This window comes from Alligator sinensis, unplaced genomic scaffold (genome assembly GCF_000455745.1).
Source record: "Alligator sinensis unplaced genomic scaffold, ASM45574v1 scaffold216_1, whole genome shotgun sequence".
Taxonomy (NCBI): domain Eukaryota; kingdom Metazoa; phylum Chordata; order Crocodylia; family Alligatoridae; genus Alligator; species Alligator sinensis.
Window position 1 is genome coordinate 4,629,669 of NW_005841868.1, and position 13,298 is coordinate 4,642,966.

The 13,298-nt window shown below is 46.6% G+C and overlaps 1 protein-coding gene across 1 annotated transcript in view; it reads left to right on the forward strand.

The window, feature by feature from the left end:
* The window catches only part of SEC14L2 (SEC14 like lipid binding 2), a 32,306-nt gene that overhangs the window by 1,509 nt on the left and 17,499 nt on the right, over nucleotides 1–13,298 (forward strand). Inside the window, exons 2-6 of the mRNA XM_006016829.3 lie at nucleotides 5,382–5,457; nucleotides 9,840–9,883; nucleotides 10,548–10,607; nucleotides 11,409–11,597; nucleotides 12,292–12,387. Of these exons, the coding sequence (XP_006016891.1) occupies nucleotides 5,382–5,457; nucleotides 9,840–9,883; nucleotides 10,548–10,607; nucleotides 11,409–11,597; nucleotides 12,292–12,387 (465 nt within the window). The remainder of the gene's footprint in view (nucleotides 1–5,381; nucleotides 5,458–9,839; nucleotides 9,884–10,547; nucleotides 10,608–11,408; nucleotides 11,598–12,291; nucleotides 12,388–13,298) is intronic.

A 13,298-nucleotide genomic window follows, 5' to 3' on the forward strand; every position in this document is an offset into this window, starting at 1 on the left:
CTCTTTGTATCCATTTGTCCTCTCTTTTATCAGCATCCTGTGCTTCTCTCCCTTTAAATCTTGCTTGCTTCCTTCCTATGCACTTTTATCCCTTTTCTCCCTCTCTGGCCCAACAAACCTTTTCTTTCCTTCTCTGTGCAGAGTGAGTGTAAGTGCTGTAATAGGTGTGACTCGCCTAGCAATCTGATAGCAGTTTTACTAGCACATATATCAGTAGAAATGATACCCAGAGTCAAGGTGAAGAACCAGGCCCCACTGCATTTAAAGGGTACATCTACCATGGGTGTTTAAATAGACTATAAGGAATACATAGAATATAATGAATAAAGATAACCTTACCGGCAGGACAGGAGACTGATTCCTAAGAGAACATGTGCTTTCCCCTTTTTGTCACAGATTCCTCACAGGTACACCAGTGAATCACTTCACCTCCAGGCTTCTCTCTCCCCATTTATAACATAAGAACAATTATATTTCTCTTTCCAAGGGAACTGCAGGAAGTTCATTAGTGTTTGGAGAGTACTGATGCAACCAGCTGTTAATGGTTCTAGTTTGCATCTCATTAGTTTGTTTTGATGACACCTTACTTGAAAACCCTTTTTGTCAGTTTTAATGTACCTTCAAGTTAGAAGAAAGAGAAGGATGTTGGCTGGCAGGGAAACCTGCCTTCCTGCATTTAAAGTAATGATCGTTTGGGTACAAATCCAGGGCCTGCTATCTGCCTATAAAGTAAACAAAGCCAAGTGATAGTCACTTTTGAGCAACAGTAGATTCAACATCTCCACTAAAGACTTGTTGATTATCAATCATTTATCACCTAGAAACAGCATGCAGAGGCAACCAACTGCTTTTCCCATTGAAATGAGAGGTTATCAAATCTAGGCTCACTGGATTCACAGGACTGTTGCAGCCAATATGAAAAGGATTGTTTCTGATGTTAGATGCCAAGAGCACAAATCTTACCCCATGCAGAATCATCAACTATTCTGCAAAGGAGCAAGGAGCATTTCATACCTCCTTGGACACGTATTAGTACTTATACAAGGGGCAGAGGAAATTCAAGCCTAATATTTATTTCTACATGTTGTTCAGTTGGCTTTGACATTATATTGAAGTCCAGTAGAATATTGTTTCCCAAACTGGGACACTTCCTCCCCTCTGGAAGGGCATGAAAGGTTCCTGGGGAAGCACCTGTGAATCATGGTGGCCATTAGCAGCAACCCCCTACTTTAGCCACTCTAATGCCCCCCTGCTTCAGTCACCACTTCCCCTTGCTGGCAATTCCAATGATAACTGGAGGCCAGGGAAACAGAGACAATGGCTGAGAGAATTGGTAGTGGGAGAAGTGGTGATGGCAGCTGAAATAGGGGGCATGAGAGTGCCTGATTTTCCTACAGTGGGGCATAAAATCACAAGGTTTGAGAAACAGTAGTAGAACATAGGACCCACCAGATGGTCTCAGACCTGAGGTCCATCTTGTCTAGTGCCTGTCTTTGACAGCAGCTAGGACTGTGTACTTCAGACGAAACTGTAAAAACCCACCAAATATAAGCAAGAAGACCACATTTGCAAAGGTCCAGGTCATGAGCTCTGAGATGTGGGGGGGTCCATTTTGTATAGATATTGGGCACATGTATCTTCCTATGACTTCAGCTAAAGTGCTGGTCACTCAAAATCTGTCTTGAATCAAGCACTCAAAATCAGTTTTAAAAACTGGTTATTTGGGAATAACAAGTCAAAATGGAGGCTTCCTTATCTTCTCAACCACAAATGTATGTCTTTATGGTTATGCCCTGATGCATGAGGCTTTATCTCTTTTATACACTTTATTCTATATAGTACAGCTGCAGTATTTCATATTATCCTTGGAAAGATATTTTACCTTCTTTAAAACCCTACCAAACTTTGTACTTCTATCATACTGTATGACAATGAAATAGGGGATCATTTGTACATTTAAAGATTATTTCCTCTTATTAGTTTTAAATGTGTTACTTTTTACCTTCACAAGGGGTCCCCTTGTTCTTATGTTAGAGGAGAACTAAGGAGATATTTTGGAGGGACAGTCAATTTAGAGGCAGTTGTATCGTAAGCACAGTACAGACAGTTTTGCACAGCAGGAAATGCTTTCATATGCTTTGCAGAGGGTTTGACCTGATGTTTAGTTTCACGTGCGACATGTTTGATACAGAATAACACAGAAGGGAAGGGTGTTTGTTGAGAACAGATTTTTGGAATCTCTCCTGCCCTGCTTCTCACACAGGTTGCTGGCCTCTTATCTTTTCTTGGGTTTGTACATTGCTTTGTGGTGTTGTTCTCAGTGTGAATAAATTAATCCTGGGTTTAACCACACATTATTTCAGATCATTATTATCTAATCAACTTCATTAAGGACAGAAGGACCATCACTATATGTCACTGGGAGATGTGCACCATTCATTACCTTATCACAGCTGAAGCACCTGGATTTTGGTGTAGGGGGAGAGGGGATAGTCAGGCTTCCTTTAGGCTCAGGGTTCCTGCAATTTGCACAACTGTCACCTGTGAGCAGTTCCTCCCCAGCTCTTCACAGTGGCACAGATTCTCTGTGCTGTGCAGGCCACTGACCCATAACCTGCTGTCTTTGAGACTGATGCCAGGGGGTGCTTCTGTAGCAGTTTCCAGCCATTAGCGCCTTCCATTTCATATACCAAACACAGATCCACTCTGCATTGCTTATTATGAGCCTTGCTGACCCAAGGAAAGAAACATCCCCTCAAGCATGAATCTTCTAAGTGCCTATGTGCCCTTCTCAGACCCCGTGAAGGCTCCCTTCAGGAACCCTAACCACTCTAATTTAGAGTTTAGACTTCTTATGATTACTCCTAAATGAGTAGGCTTTACCTCAGGACTACCTTCTAGGACTGGTCCACATCTCTCTTCTGGTGCAGCCATGCCAGATGGAAGTGAGCAGCACAAGCCTTCCCTCCCACAGGTGGGCACTGGGCAGGGCCTTCTCAGCAAAGCTTCCAGAGCATCCTTCTCCCTAGGTCCTCTCCCAGCACTGTCCAAAGGCCAGCCTGGCTAATTGGCCTGGTGTACTGGGGGTCTCTAATGAATTCCATGGCATTTTTGGCTCCTCTCCCTTCTGGGATTCTAGGAAGGTTGTATGGTGATTTATTCTGGAGTGAGACCTATGGGGGTGACTGCAAGTTTGGTGAGAAAGTGCATGTGGAGAGGAAGTCTTTCCTTCAGGAACCCTGAACCTGAGAGTTCTCAGACTTTGAGTTGGACTCATCTCCAGGCGACATCTGCTGCACAGCCAGACCCTCCCACACTCAAGATCCCTCATTTCTCTTTGTCCTGGACTTTGCTATCTGCACTGTCCCAGAGGAGTACAGCTCTCTGTGGGTACATCTGCACTGCAGTCAGGAGATGTGATTAGAATGTAGGAAGGCACACCCAGTATAACTTTAATCAAGCTAATGCCAGTAGCAGTGAAGGAGACTTCAGCTGTTGAGCATGTACTCAGGATCCTGGCTGGGTTTATGCAGTGCACTCGACTTCTTTGCTTGGGTACGCTGCCATCGTACTCAAGATAACAAGATTAAAGCTAATCCTGCTGTGTCTACACAAGCAGCAGTCACGCCTCTAGTTGCAATGTACCCATGTGGCCATAGTGACCAGATGGAGCTGCAGTCCCTCATTCTCTTTCTGTATTTCTGCATGCAGTCCAAGGGAGAGATGTGTGTCTGCAAATTGACTTTGCATGCTCCTTATTTCAGGGCAGTCAGGACCTACCTAGTCTCTAGTGTCAATTAAACCAGCCTTGTGGAGCAATAGTTAAAGGCCAGGAGGAAAAAGATCAACTACCTGATCTGACCTCTTGGGTAACACACGCTGCAGAAGCCAGTACTCGGTGCTCTGGCCTTGCCTTTCATACTGGCTGGGAAGTTCCCTTATGCAAGAGACATCCCCAGGGGCAGTTCAATGACCCTTTTGTTCTGCCAGCTAAAAGACCCCTAGTACAGCAGGGTGACAGTCTCTGAAGGATCTGGGACTCCGACTAGCTCCTGGCTTTGTAGATTGGGGCCAGGCCTTGAATTGTTACCAGAAAAGGGCAATCCACTAGCTCAGTGGTTCCCAATCTGTGGTACGTGTACCACCAGTGGTATGCAAACAAGCTGTTAGTGGTACGTGTTAACAGATTTATTATAATTACTTTATATGACAGAAATTTGCTGGTGGTATTTAAGGTTGTATCATTTTAAATTGGTGGTGTGCAATCTGTCAGAGTTTGAGAACTGCTGCACTAGATCAATGACATGCTCAAACCCCCCTCCCCCTCCCCCGCCCCCTGGCGTCACAGTCCAGTCTGCAGGACACTGTAATCCCCACAGAGGTTATAGAGCTGAAACATTAACACCCAGGTATAGAGAAGGGAGTGCCCATCCCAGGAGTCAGGGGGCTGGGGAGAGTAGGCACCAAAGGCAATTGTGTTAGTTAGGTTGCTGTATAGGGGAGGAAGGGATGGAAGTAATACCAATTTAGGAGTCACAAGATGGAAATGGGCAAAGGACCTCCTCGAAAAGCAATGAGATCTCATGGCTCTAGAAGCCTCTGAAGGGAGATGGTGTGAGAGCTGCCCCGGGACATGTTATTCTAGACTGGAGAGAGCATAATGCTGTATCGAGCTCAGGGACGTGGGATTCAATGGATTGCTTCTACCTCTGCAGTGCCTTTGCTTGTGGCATGATCTCGGGAGAGAGGGAGGTTGCATATTGCCTTGGTGGAAACCTCTCCCACACGCACTCCGTTGTTCTGCCTCTGATCCAGGGTGTGATGCGAAAGGGATACTGGAATTGGAAAGGTCCCTTCTTGGCTCCTCTGGTTGACACTCAGGTGCTCAGAATGGGGGACTGAGAGCAGTCACTTCTCTGCTGGCCCCACAAGCACAGCCACAATGGGGAGCTGGGAGAGGAAATGAGAGGGAAGGGTGAACTGTCCTGCTCAGAATAGTCACTTTCTGACTTCCAGCCTTGTCAGCTGGGGGAACATTAAACAGCTGGGAGAGTGGTCAGGTTTGTGGGACGTCCTGCTTTGACTGACATGTATATGTAGGGCCTATCTATGCCCAGATTTCTCAGAGAAGTGCTGTGTGCACTCCCTGCCCCCTCATTTATGTCCCACATCAGGCTGAATTGTAGGTCTGGACTCATCACTGGGAATCCCAGGATCCTGAATGAGGGGACATATAATGACAGGGGTTGTGTGAAAAGCCCTGAGTCTGAACTGAGACAGATCTGTGTGGGACACTGAGATGCCTGGGAAATCGATTTGGAGGGTATCCCTGGCTAATGCTCACCACTCTGACACTGTCCTTGCTCCTCTTCTCTCCTCAGTTCCGTGAGAACATCAAGGATGTACTGCCCTCCCTCCCTTATCAAGATGACTGTTACCTCTTGCGATGGCTTCGAGGTGAGAATGGGGACTGGGGGAGGTGGGAAAGAAAACAGGGCTGGAGGGGGCATGGAGATGGCCTCCCATGCCTTGAGGAACCCAAACGGATGGAGCGGTGGAGACATGCCCCGATGAGTACTGCAAGGGGAGTGGAAGGCACTGGGAGGTTCAGAAAAAGTCCCTCAAAGCAACAGCTGGCATTGGACAGTATTTGCCTTAGAGCTCAGAGACAGTGAGGCAGCACCAGACCCAAACTAGCTTGGCCAGAGGGGGAAGGTGTGTTGGATTGATGTGAGTTGCTTTCCCAGCTTTAAATCAGAGAACAAAGAGCAACGAAAATCCTACAGGTGGGAGGACAGAATAGGTAGTACAGCTGGATTAGAGGCTGCCAACAGGTGGAGGGTTTCTGGTGTCCAGTTGCAAAGGAACGTGGTTCAGGTGTGGGAACTGGATTGGGAGGCATGAGGGAAGAAACCACCTCTTTGTTGGGGCAGGTCAGGCGGAGAACATCTGTGGTGTTGGGTTACGCAGAATCCTTCAGGATGAATGCCATGGAGGTTTCTGTGGCTGTACAGATCGGCCATGGAGCTATGGTCTGAGTGTGCCCTGCTGCAGGGAGCTTGGAGCTGATCAAGTTAAATACTTGGCTACACGAGAGAGCTGGATGCCTTGTTTTTCCAGAGCCAGCCTGCTTTATCCTGCTTTATTTATCTACTCATGAGGCTGTCTGGCTTTCTGAGCATCTGTACATGAATCTTTATGACCTTGCTCCTGTACTTATATGGAGCTTCAGTCCCAAGGAAGGGAACCCCCAGTTCTGATCCTGTCTGTGGGGCACCAAGAGGATACCCCAGAGCTAGAGCTGACCAGGGAAAAACCTACCAGAATCTGGGATCCTATGACCCCAGCTGACTTCCTGCCCTTTGGGCAGGGGGCTGGACTCGATTATCTTCCGAGGTCCCTTCCAGCCCTAATGTCTATGAAATCTGGATGGCAGTTATGGTATCTTTGCCTCCTAGGAACAAAGAGCAGCAGTGACAGGGTTGATGTGGGGCCAATACCTGTGGGAGAAGAGCAGGGGGATTGGGCCTGGGCTGTGATTGAAAAGAATCTGCAAAGAATGCTGTATTGGCTCAAAGGGCTTTTGCATCTAAAACACCTCTCCCCTCCTCACCCCACACCAGCTTCTGATAGCACCCTCTCCTCAAAGCAGCACTGCAGGGAGGCTGCAGGGGATTGTAATGATGGGGCTATATCAGAGCAACAAAGGGCCTTATCTCTGCTCCAGGGGATACAGTGGACTGTGAGCTCCTTTATCAGAAGAACTCCCTCACTTGCATTTTCCCCCTCCTATCTGGTTTGGAAAGTCCAAAATTCACAGCAGTGTCTGGGTGTGACCCAGGAACATTTCCAACCACACTTCTGCTAAGTGGACTCAGAGTGACTGGGATCAGAGACACCAGTTCAGACACCCACACCTTACACAAGTCTCAGAACTAGGACCCATGTATCCAATCTACCTGGTGTCTGTGCTGGAGTTGCCTGATGCAAGGGTTGATTTTTCAATGGCACTGAGAGCTGGCAGGTGCTTGTTTCCCAGTGACTTGCCTGCCTACCCTTCCTACCTTTGCTTTCCTTCCTGTGGTCTTTAGGTTTCCAAGCTTTCACTGCAACAGGCCACAGAGGAAGTCCAAAGCCTGCACTGAGTGCTTGAAGCTAGGAACCTACATACATGCAAAAATCACTCAATGGTGTCATTGAAAGGGGGGCAGAGCACTTCCAGGTTGAGTAATTAAAGCCTTTGGCCCAATCCTAAAATCTCACTGGGGATCCATTTGGATACAAGTATTTCCTACCAGTGAGCATATATTAGAGTGGATCCACTCTGCAGAGGATGTGAGCCAAGGAGTTCATGTTGTATCAGGTCATAGTCTTACATCAAGGGTTCCATTGTCCATCCCTGGCATAGCGACAGAGGTAGCAGATGTCACATTCATAGTCCTTCCATGTAGATCAAACCATGTCACTGTGGCTTTAAGAGCACTAGAAAATTCTGCACTGCTAGTCCTAGGCCCCTACACCTTTGTTGCTGATTCCAAGAGTTTTAAAAAAAATTACACATTTTCTTAAAAACCGGGAGATTTTTAAATATATTTCAGGTCAGTTTTATTTGTCTTTTGTGTCATGTTTTAATATTTCAAGCCAATTTCCTTTCTATTAATGAAAGCAGATTTCCATCTAATCACCTGACTCCAGTAGCTAGGACTTGAACATAAACCCCAAACTATCATATAGTTCCTGGTAAAAGTCACAGGAGTTGGCAGTTGACAGCACTGCTCTGGGGAACACTCTGTGGATTTGAGTAGGTTGTTTCCACATTTATCTTAGGTCAGATTCCTCCACTTGATCTTGCCCAAAAGACTCTCCTTGTCAGATTTAAAAAGAAGATAAGAGCTCAGATTGGAGAAGAGGCAAGTAAAAGTGCACTTGATGCTAAAGATGCCAGGGCCCTCTGATAGCACCAGAATTCTTGGACCTTGAGCTACTGAAGGAGAAAGGGATGTCTTATAGGGCCACTGAGCTAAGTTGAGATGAATGCACTCAAAGGCCACAGACCCTTCCCTCCCTCCAATATGACTGGGGTTTGACTCAGGTCTTCTTCCCAATGAACCCATCATGGTGCTGGTTGGAGATTATGTCCTTGAAAAGAAATTCTCAAATTCATAGAGAAATCATCCTTTACTTCCAGTTACCTGTTAGCGGATAATTCTGTGAAACCCCATATCACCCTTATTCTTCAAAACCCACGACTAAATATTAACTAATTTGACCTCACACATGCTCCTAATGTGGGAATCAGGCACTGTCTGACCTGTCCTCTCTGTGCCTCAGTTTCACTTTCTGTAAAATGGGGGCTGCTAATACCTTGCACCTAGCAGAGGCACTCTGCACTTAACTAGCAAATATTTTTGGAATGTTTTGAGGGTGTGATGTGTTACATTTATGCATTTCACCTGAGCTATTGTGATTAAGATACAAACTGAGACGCAGCCCATTCTCAGATTAAATCCCATGCAGATTCAGGGAGTTGGGGTAGCATTATGTAACATTTCTACTGTGGTAATATCTGGAGGATGCCAGTCATGTCAGCTTCTATTGTGCAAGGTATGACAAACCAAATAAATGACTGCCCCTCCCCCTAGATGTTTGCATCTAGAGAGAGCTCATTCCTAGGCATGGGTGGGTCTCTGGGTCCCCAGCCTCAAGAGTGAAACAAGTTTTTCTAAAACTCAGCAACGTATAAGCCACTGTTATTACAGATGCAAAAAATGATTGCAAATCAGCCTAGTGGGCAATCGAGACATGACTGGGAGCAGGGCAGTGGGCTGGATTGAACTGGCCCACTTTAGAACGTTTTCCTCTTTTTTTTCTTTTTTTTTTGTAATTTGAAAGCCAAGGCCTATGAGGTCCTAGCAAGCAGTTCCTCGATCAGTCAGTTAAGGACAAAGGGCAATGGCATTGTACTTGCCATAGCATGCATCCTCCATGTGATGAAATCTTACTCCAGCAGCTTAGAAATGGCCCTGCCTTTTCCTTGTACACATCAGACCTGACTTCCACAGCAGAGGAAAGCTTTGTGTATCTTTTCTCTCTGGTTGGCCCTTCCTCTAGGGGGGGAAGGAGCCCAAGTCTGGTCTGTCCTCCATATCAGCAATGCAACTCTCCACTCCATGGTATAGGGACAATCTCACTGGAGACTTTCAGGCTGCATACTTACAAATGTTGCTGATTTTACTGTACCTGTAGAATGGGAACAAAGAGGGGGTTTCAGTTTGAGGTGCATTCTTACCATCATCACTTTTCTATCACGTTCATACCTAATATTCATATAGCGTTTTTCATTAGATCAGTACATTATCCTTATTTTATACATGAGGAAACTAAGGTGCAGGGAAGAGTGGTGACTGGCCCAAGCTCACCCAAAAGGCCAGTGCTTGAACCCCAGTTTGGTGTGCTATCCACCAGGCCACATTCCTGCATTGCTATCAGGTCTGACACCTGGGTATGGCCTCTGTGCAATGAGTCAGGTACTTTCAGCCCAGTTCCCGATGTGTGGGTGTCCACATAAAATAAACTGTTAGCCCCCTTGGTCCTATTTGGTCCCATTTGGTGGCCTCAGCTGAGAAGCCTTGGATCAAATAGACTCCTAGTGATTGATCCCACTGGTCTGGAGGCAAGGAGCCCTGTCAAAGCAGAGTAGGATAGCTTCGCCCTGCTGATGCCATGTATACCTGCCTCCTGTGCTGTTGAGCCAGCACTAATTCTATGGAGCACAACTTTTAGAAGGGCATTGCAGGAATAAGGTTTGTGCTGAGTGTAATCTCTGTGTTCTGTTGCAGCCCGCTGTTTTGACCTGCAGAAATCTGAGGGCATGCTCCGCAAGGTGAGAGACTCCTTTACAGTCCCTGCTGCTTTCCGCCTCCCCCCTGCTTCTCGCAGTCCACAGGTTTCCCAGCATATGCTTTGCCGACCCACATTCCCAAACAGGATCAAAGCATGTTCTGTTTCTGCAGTCATCCATAAATCTGTCCATTACCTCTATAATACCTGGCCAGGAGCTGGAACTTGCAGTCTGACTCTTGCAAGAAGACTTTAAGGTAACTGTGTCATTGAACACTACTTATCTTCTATTTTATACCAGCCTAGGTTCCTTCCCTGCCACCACTGCTTCATTTTCGGCAGCCCAACCTCCTACTCTAGCACTCCTCTTCTCATTGGTCTTGTTCATCCTCTTGCTGTTTCACACCCAAATCCTCTCCCACTTCTGCTGATGCCCTCAGTCCTGCCTTGCAACCCCCTGTTGTCCCAATCTGAGACCCTCTTAAGCGGAGGCTGTGAACTGTACATTGATCCTTATATATTTCACTCCTGTGTAGCTATCTGGCCCATACCTGGCTCCCCCTGCATTGTACTGTGCTCTCAGCTTTTGCTGAAAAAAAAAAAAAAATGGAGGTCCAAGCTTCTGTATTTCCTGACCCTGTTCTACCTGTGAGTGACCCAAACTGTTTCCCAAATTGTCAGCAGCCCTCTTTGGTTTATTTTAACAGCACATTGAGGTGAGAAAGGTCATGGATGCCGACAACATTGAAAACTGGAAGGCCCCAGAGGTGAGTCTGCATTTCCTCTCTGCCTCTTGCCTCAGGGTCTCATCCCCTAGATCAGTGGATCTCAAACTTTTTTGCACCAGGACCCATTTGTGAACATCAGTGGCCAGTCCTTACCCAGTGCCCCTCACTCCCAGCCTGCTGCCCCCCGCTACCAGCTCCCCAGTGTATGGGGCAGAAGGTGGGTGTGTGGAGCAAGGGGGGCCCCAAGCAGCCCATTGCAAGCTGGAACTCTGCCAGCCTGCAAGGGAAAAGTCACTGTTTCCCATGTTTTTCTCCTTTAAAGGAGAATTCATTTTTGAAGTTTGTTTGTGACCCTTTCATATATTGTCACAACCCACTGTTAGATTGCAGCCCACAGGTTGAGAAACACTGCCCTAGATCATGGCCTGGGTTTCTGGGCCTGTTCTGGGTACAACCCTAAAGCTATGTCTGCATTTCTCCACTCTGGCAGCAGGGAGTCCTGGCAGTGGCCAGCAGCCACTACTGCCATGTTGCCAAAGCGCCTGCACATCTGTGCGCTATGCTTGGAGATGCACCACTGCCAGAGCACTGGGGAAGGCACCAGCTGCTGTAAGGACCATGGCAAACCACTGAAGGCATGGGATTGTCTTTGTGACCCCTCACCTGGCTGCTGGGCAAAGACCGTTGTAGTCATTGTGCTGGCCAAAGGGCAGTCACTGGGGAGCTCTGAGTTGAACACGCTGAAGTTTTGCTGGCAAAGCTTTGCTGTATACACTAGGCCTGGGCATGCCTCTGCCTGGTCGAGGGGAGGGTCTCAGGTTGTGTATCTGCTTTGAACAGGTTATCGAGAAGTACTTGTCTGGAGGCCAGTGTGGGTATGACCGGGATGGCTGCCCTGTTTGGTACGAGATCATTGGGCCCCTGGATCCCAAAGGCCTGTTCTTCTCAGCTTCCAAGCAAGATTTGATCAAATACAAGTTCCGCGACTGCCAAAGGCTGCTGCAGGAGTGTGACAGGCAGAGCCAGAAGGTAAGAACCCTGCTGGCTTGTGAGTCATTATCATCCAGCTTCGAGATCCTATTCCAGGACAGGAGCCTGGATTTTAGCTTGAATTCCGGTTCTAGAAAACTCCTAGCTAGGGGCTCTAGAGACACCTGCCTCCCAACTTGGTTAGGTTGTGAGGACTTACTCTAGGCTGATTTACAAGGACCCTTTTGCCCACCAACCACCTCGGAGAAAGAAGACAACAGCTGTCTAACAGCACAGAGAAACCTGACATCATGCAGTGACCTGACAGAACCGCTCAAAGCAGGTTGTCGAGGTTGAAACTCGTGGTGGGAACTGGGGAGGCAGGATGCGCAATATTGGCTAATTTGGAACATGACCAGGACTTTGAGCTTTGCCACCCCAGTGTTGCATAAACAGCTGAGTGATCTCTAAAGGCCAACTGAAAGATGCAGGGCCTCTTGCTGTGTCCCATGTGGCCATGCTGGAGTGCAGAGGATAGTTTCCCTTACTGAGTCACACACACCACTATCTGAGAATCAGGGCCCAGTTAAGTAAGTTGGAAGTGAAAAGGAGAAAACAACACATCCCACAGCAAAAAGAGATAGTTGTGTGTGTCCCTGTGATTGAGCCTTGCAGGTGACCAGGTCTGGGAAGAGTTACAAGGTGGCAGGAATGATGCCTGTTTGAATCTTCTCCATGCTCTATATTCTTCTAGCTGGGGAAGAAGATTGAGATGGTCATGATGATCTTTGACTGCGAGGGGCTGAGCCTGAAGCATCTGTGGAAGCCAGCCATTGAAGCCTATGGAGAGGTGAGGACAGGGGGGACACAAGCTCTGTTTGTGTGTTGAATGTTCACATCCTGCTTTGGTGATTTGGTGTGTGGATTAATTCACAGCATATGCTTTCAGACCAGCTCCTCTTCTAGCAATTTAAATGACAGGAAAGAGTGGCAAAAAATATCTTCCCTGCTTGTTTGTTAGTGAGAATATGTAATTGGGGATTCATTTCTCAGGAAGGAATCCAAAATGACTCTTGGAGATGATTTTGCTGTTGAGCAGGCCCTTTTATTGAGGATGTTACAGAATCATTTCTTATATTGCTGCTTTCACAGATACCACACTAGGTGTTTGCAATGAAGGCATTTCTGGTTTTGAGTACTGGGTTAAAGAGACTGTTTGACTGTTTCCTGGAACTACTGGATTAAATAATTTCAGAAGAAATTCCTGGAAAAATCAGTAATTTGTCTTGTATATTAACTGTCCCATCTGAATTTCTAAGTTTAAGTGTCTGAGAGGCCAATACATGGTTTCTTTGGTTGCTTCTCTGAAATCCATGAAGTTTTAGGTAGTTTTGCCATATTACCAGATCTTACAATGTCGTGGTATGTCTGGCCATATTAGGTACTTTTTCAAGTCTCATCTCCTGGAGTCATGGACGTTTATAAGAACCAGGCCTTTTATTTACAAAAAAATAAAGGAGGTTCTGTCCCTTATCATAAGGAAGACAAGTTCAAAATCACAAACTTTAAAGGCTTAACATGACCAGAAAAGAATAAAACCCCCCACGTTTTATTATTGTTAAAAAAGATCATGATTTTGATGTCCTTCTCATGGTAGTGGCTGACCTAAGTCATAAACTGTTCATAGATTCATAGATGTTAGGGTCGGAAGGGACCTCAATAGATCATCGAGTCCGACCCCCTGCATAAGCAGGAAAGAGT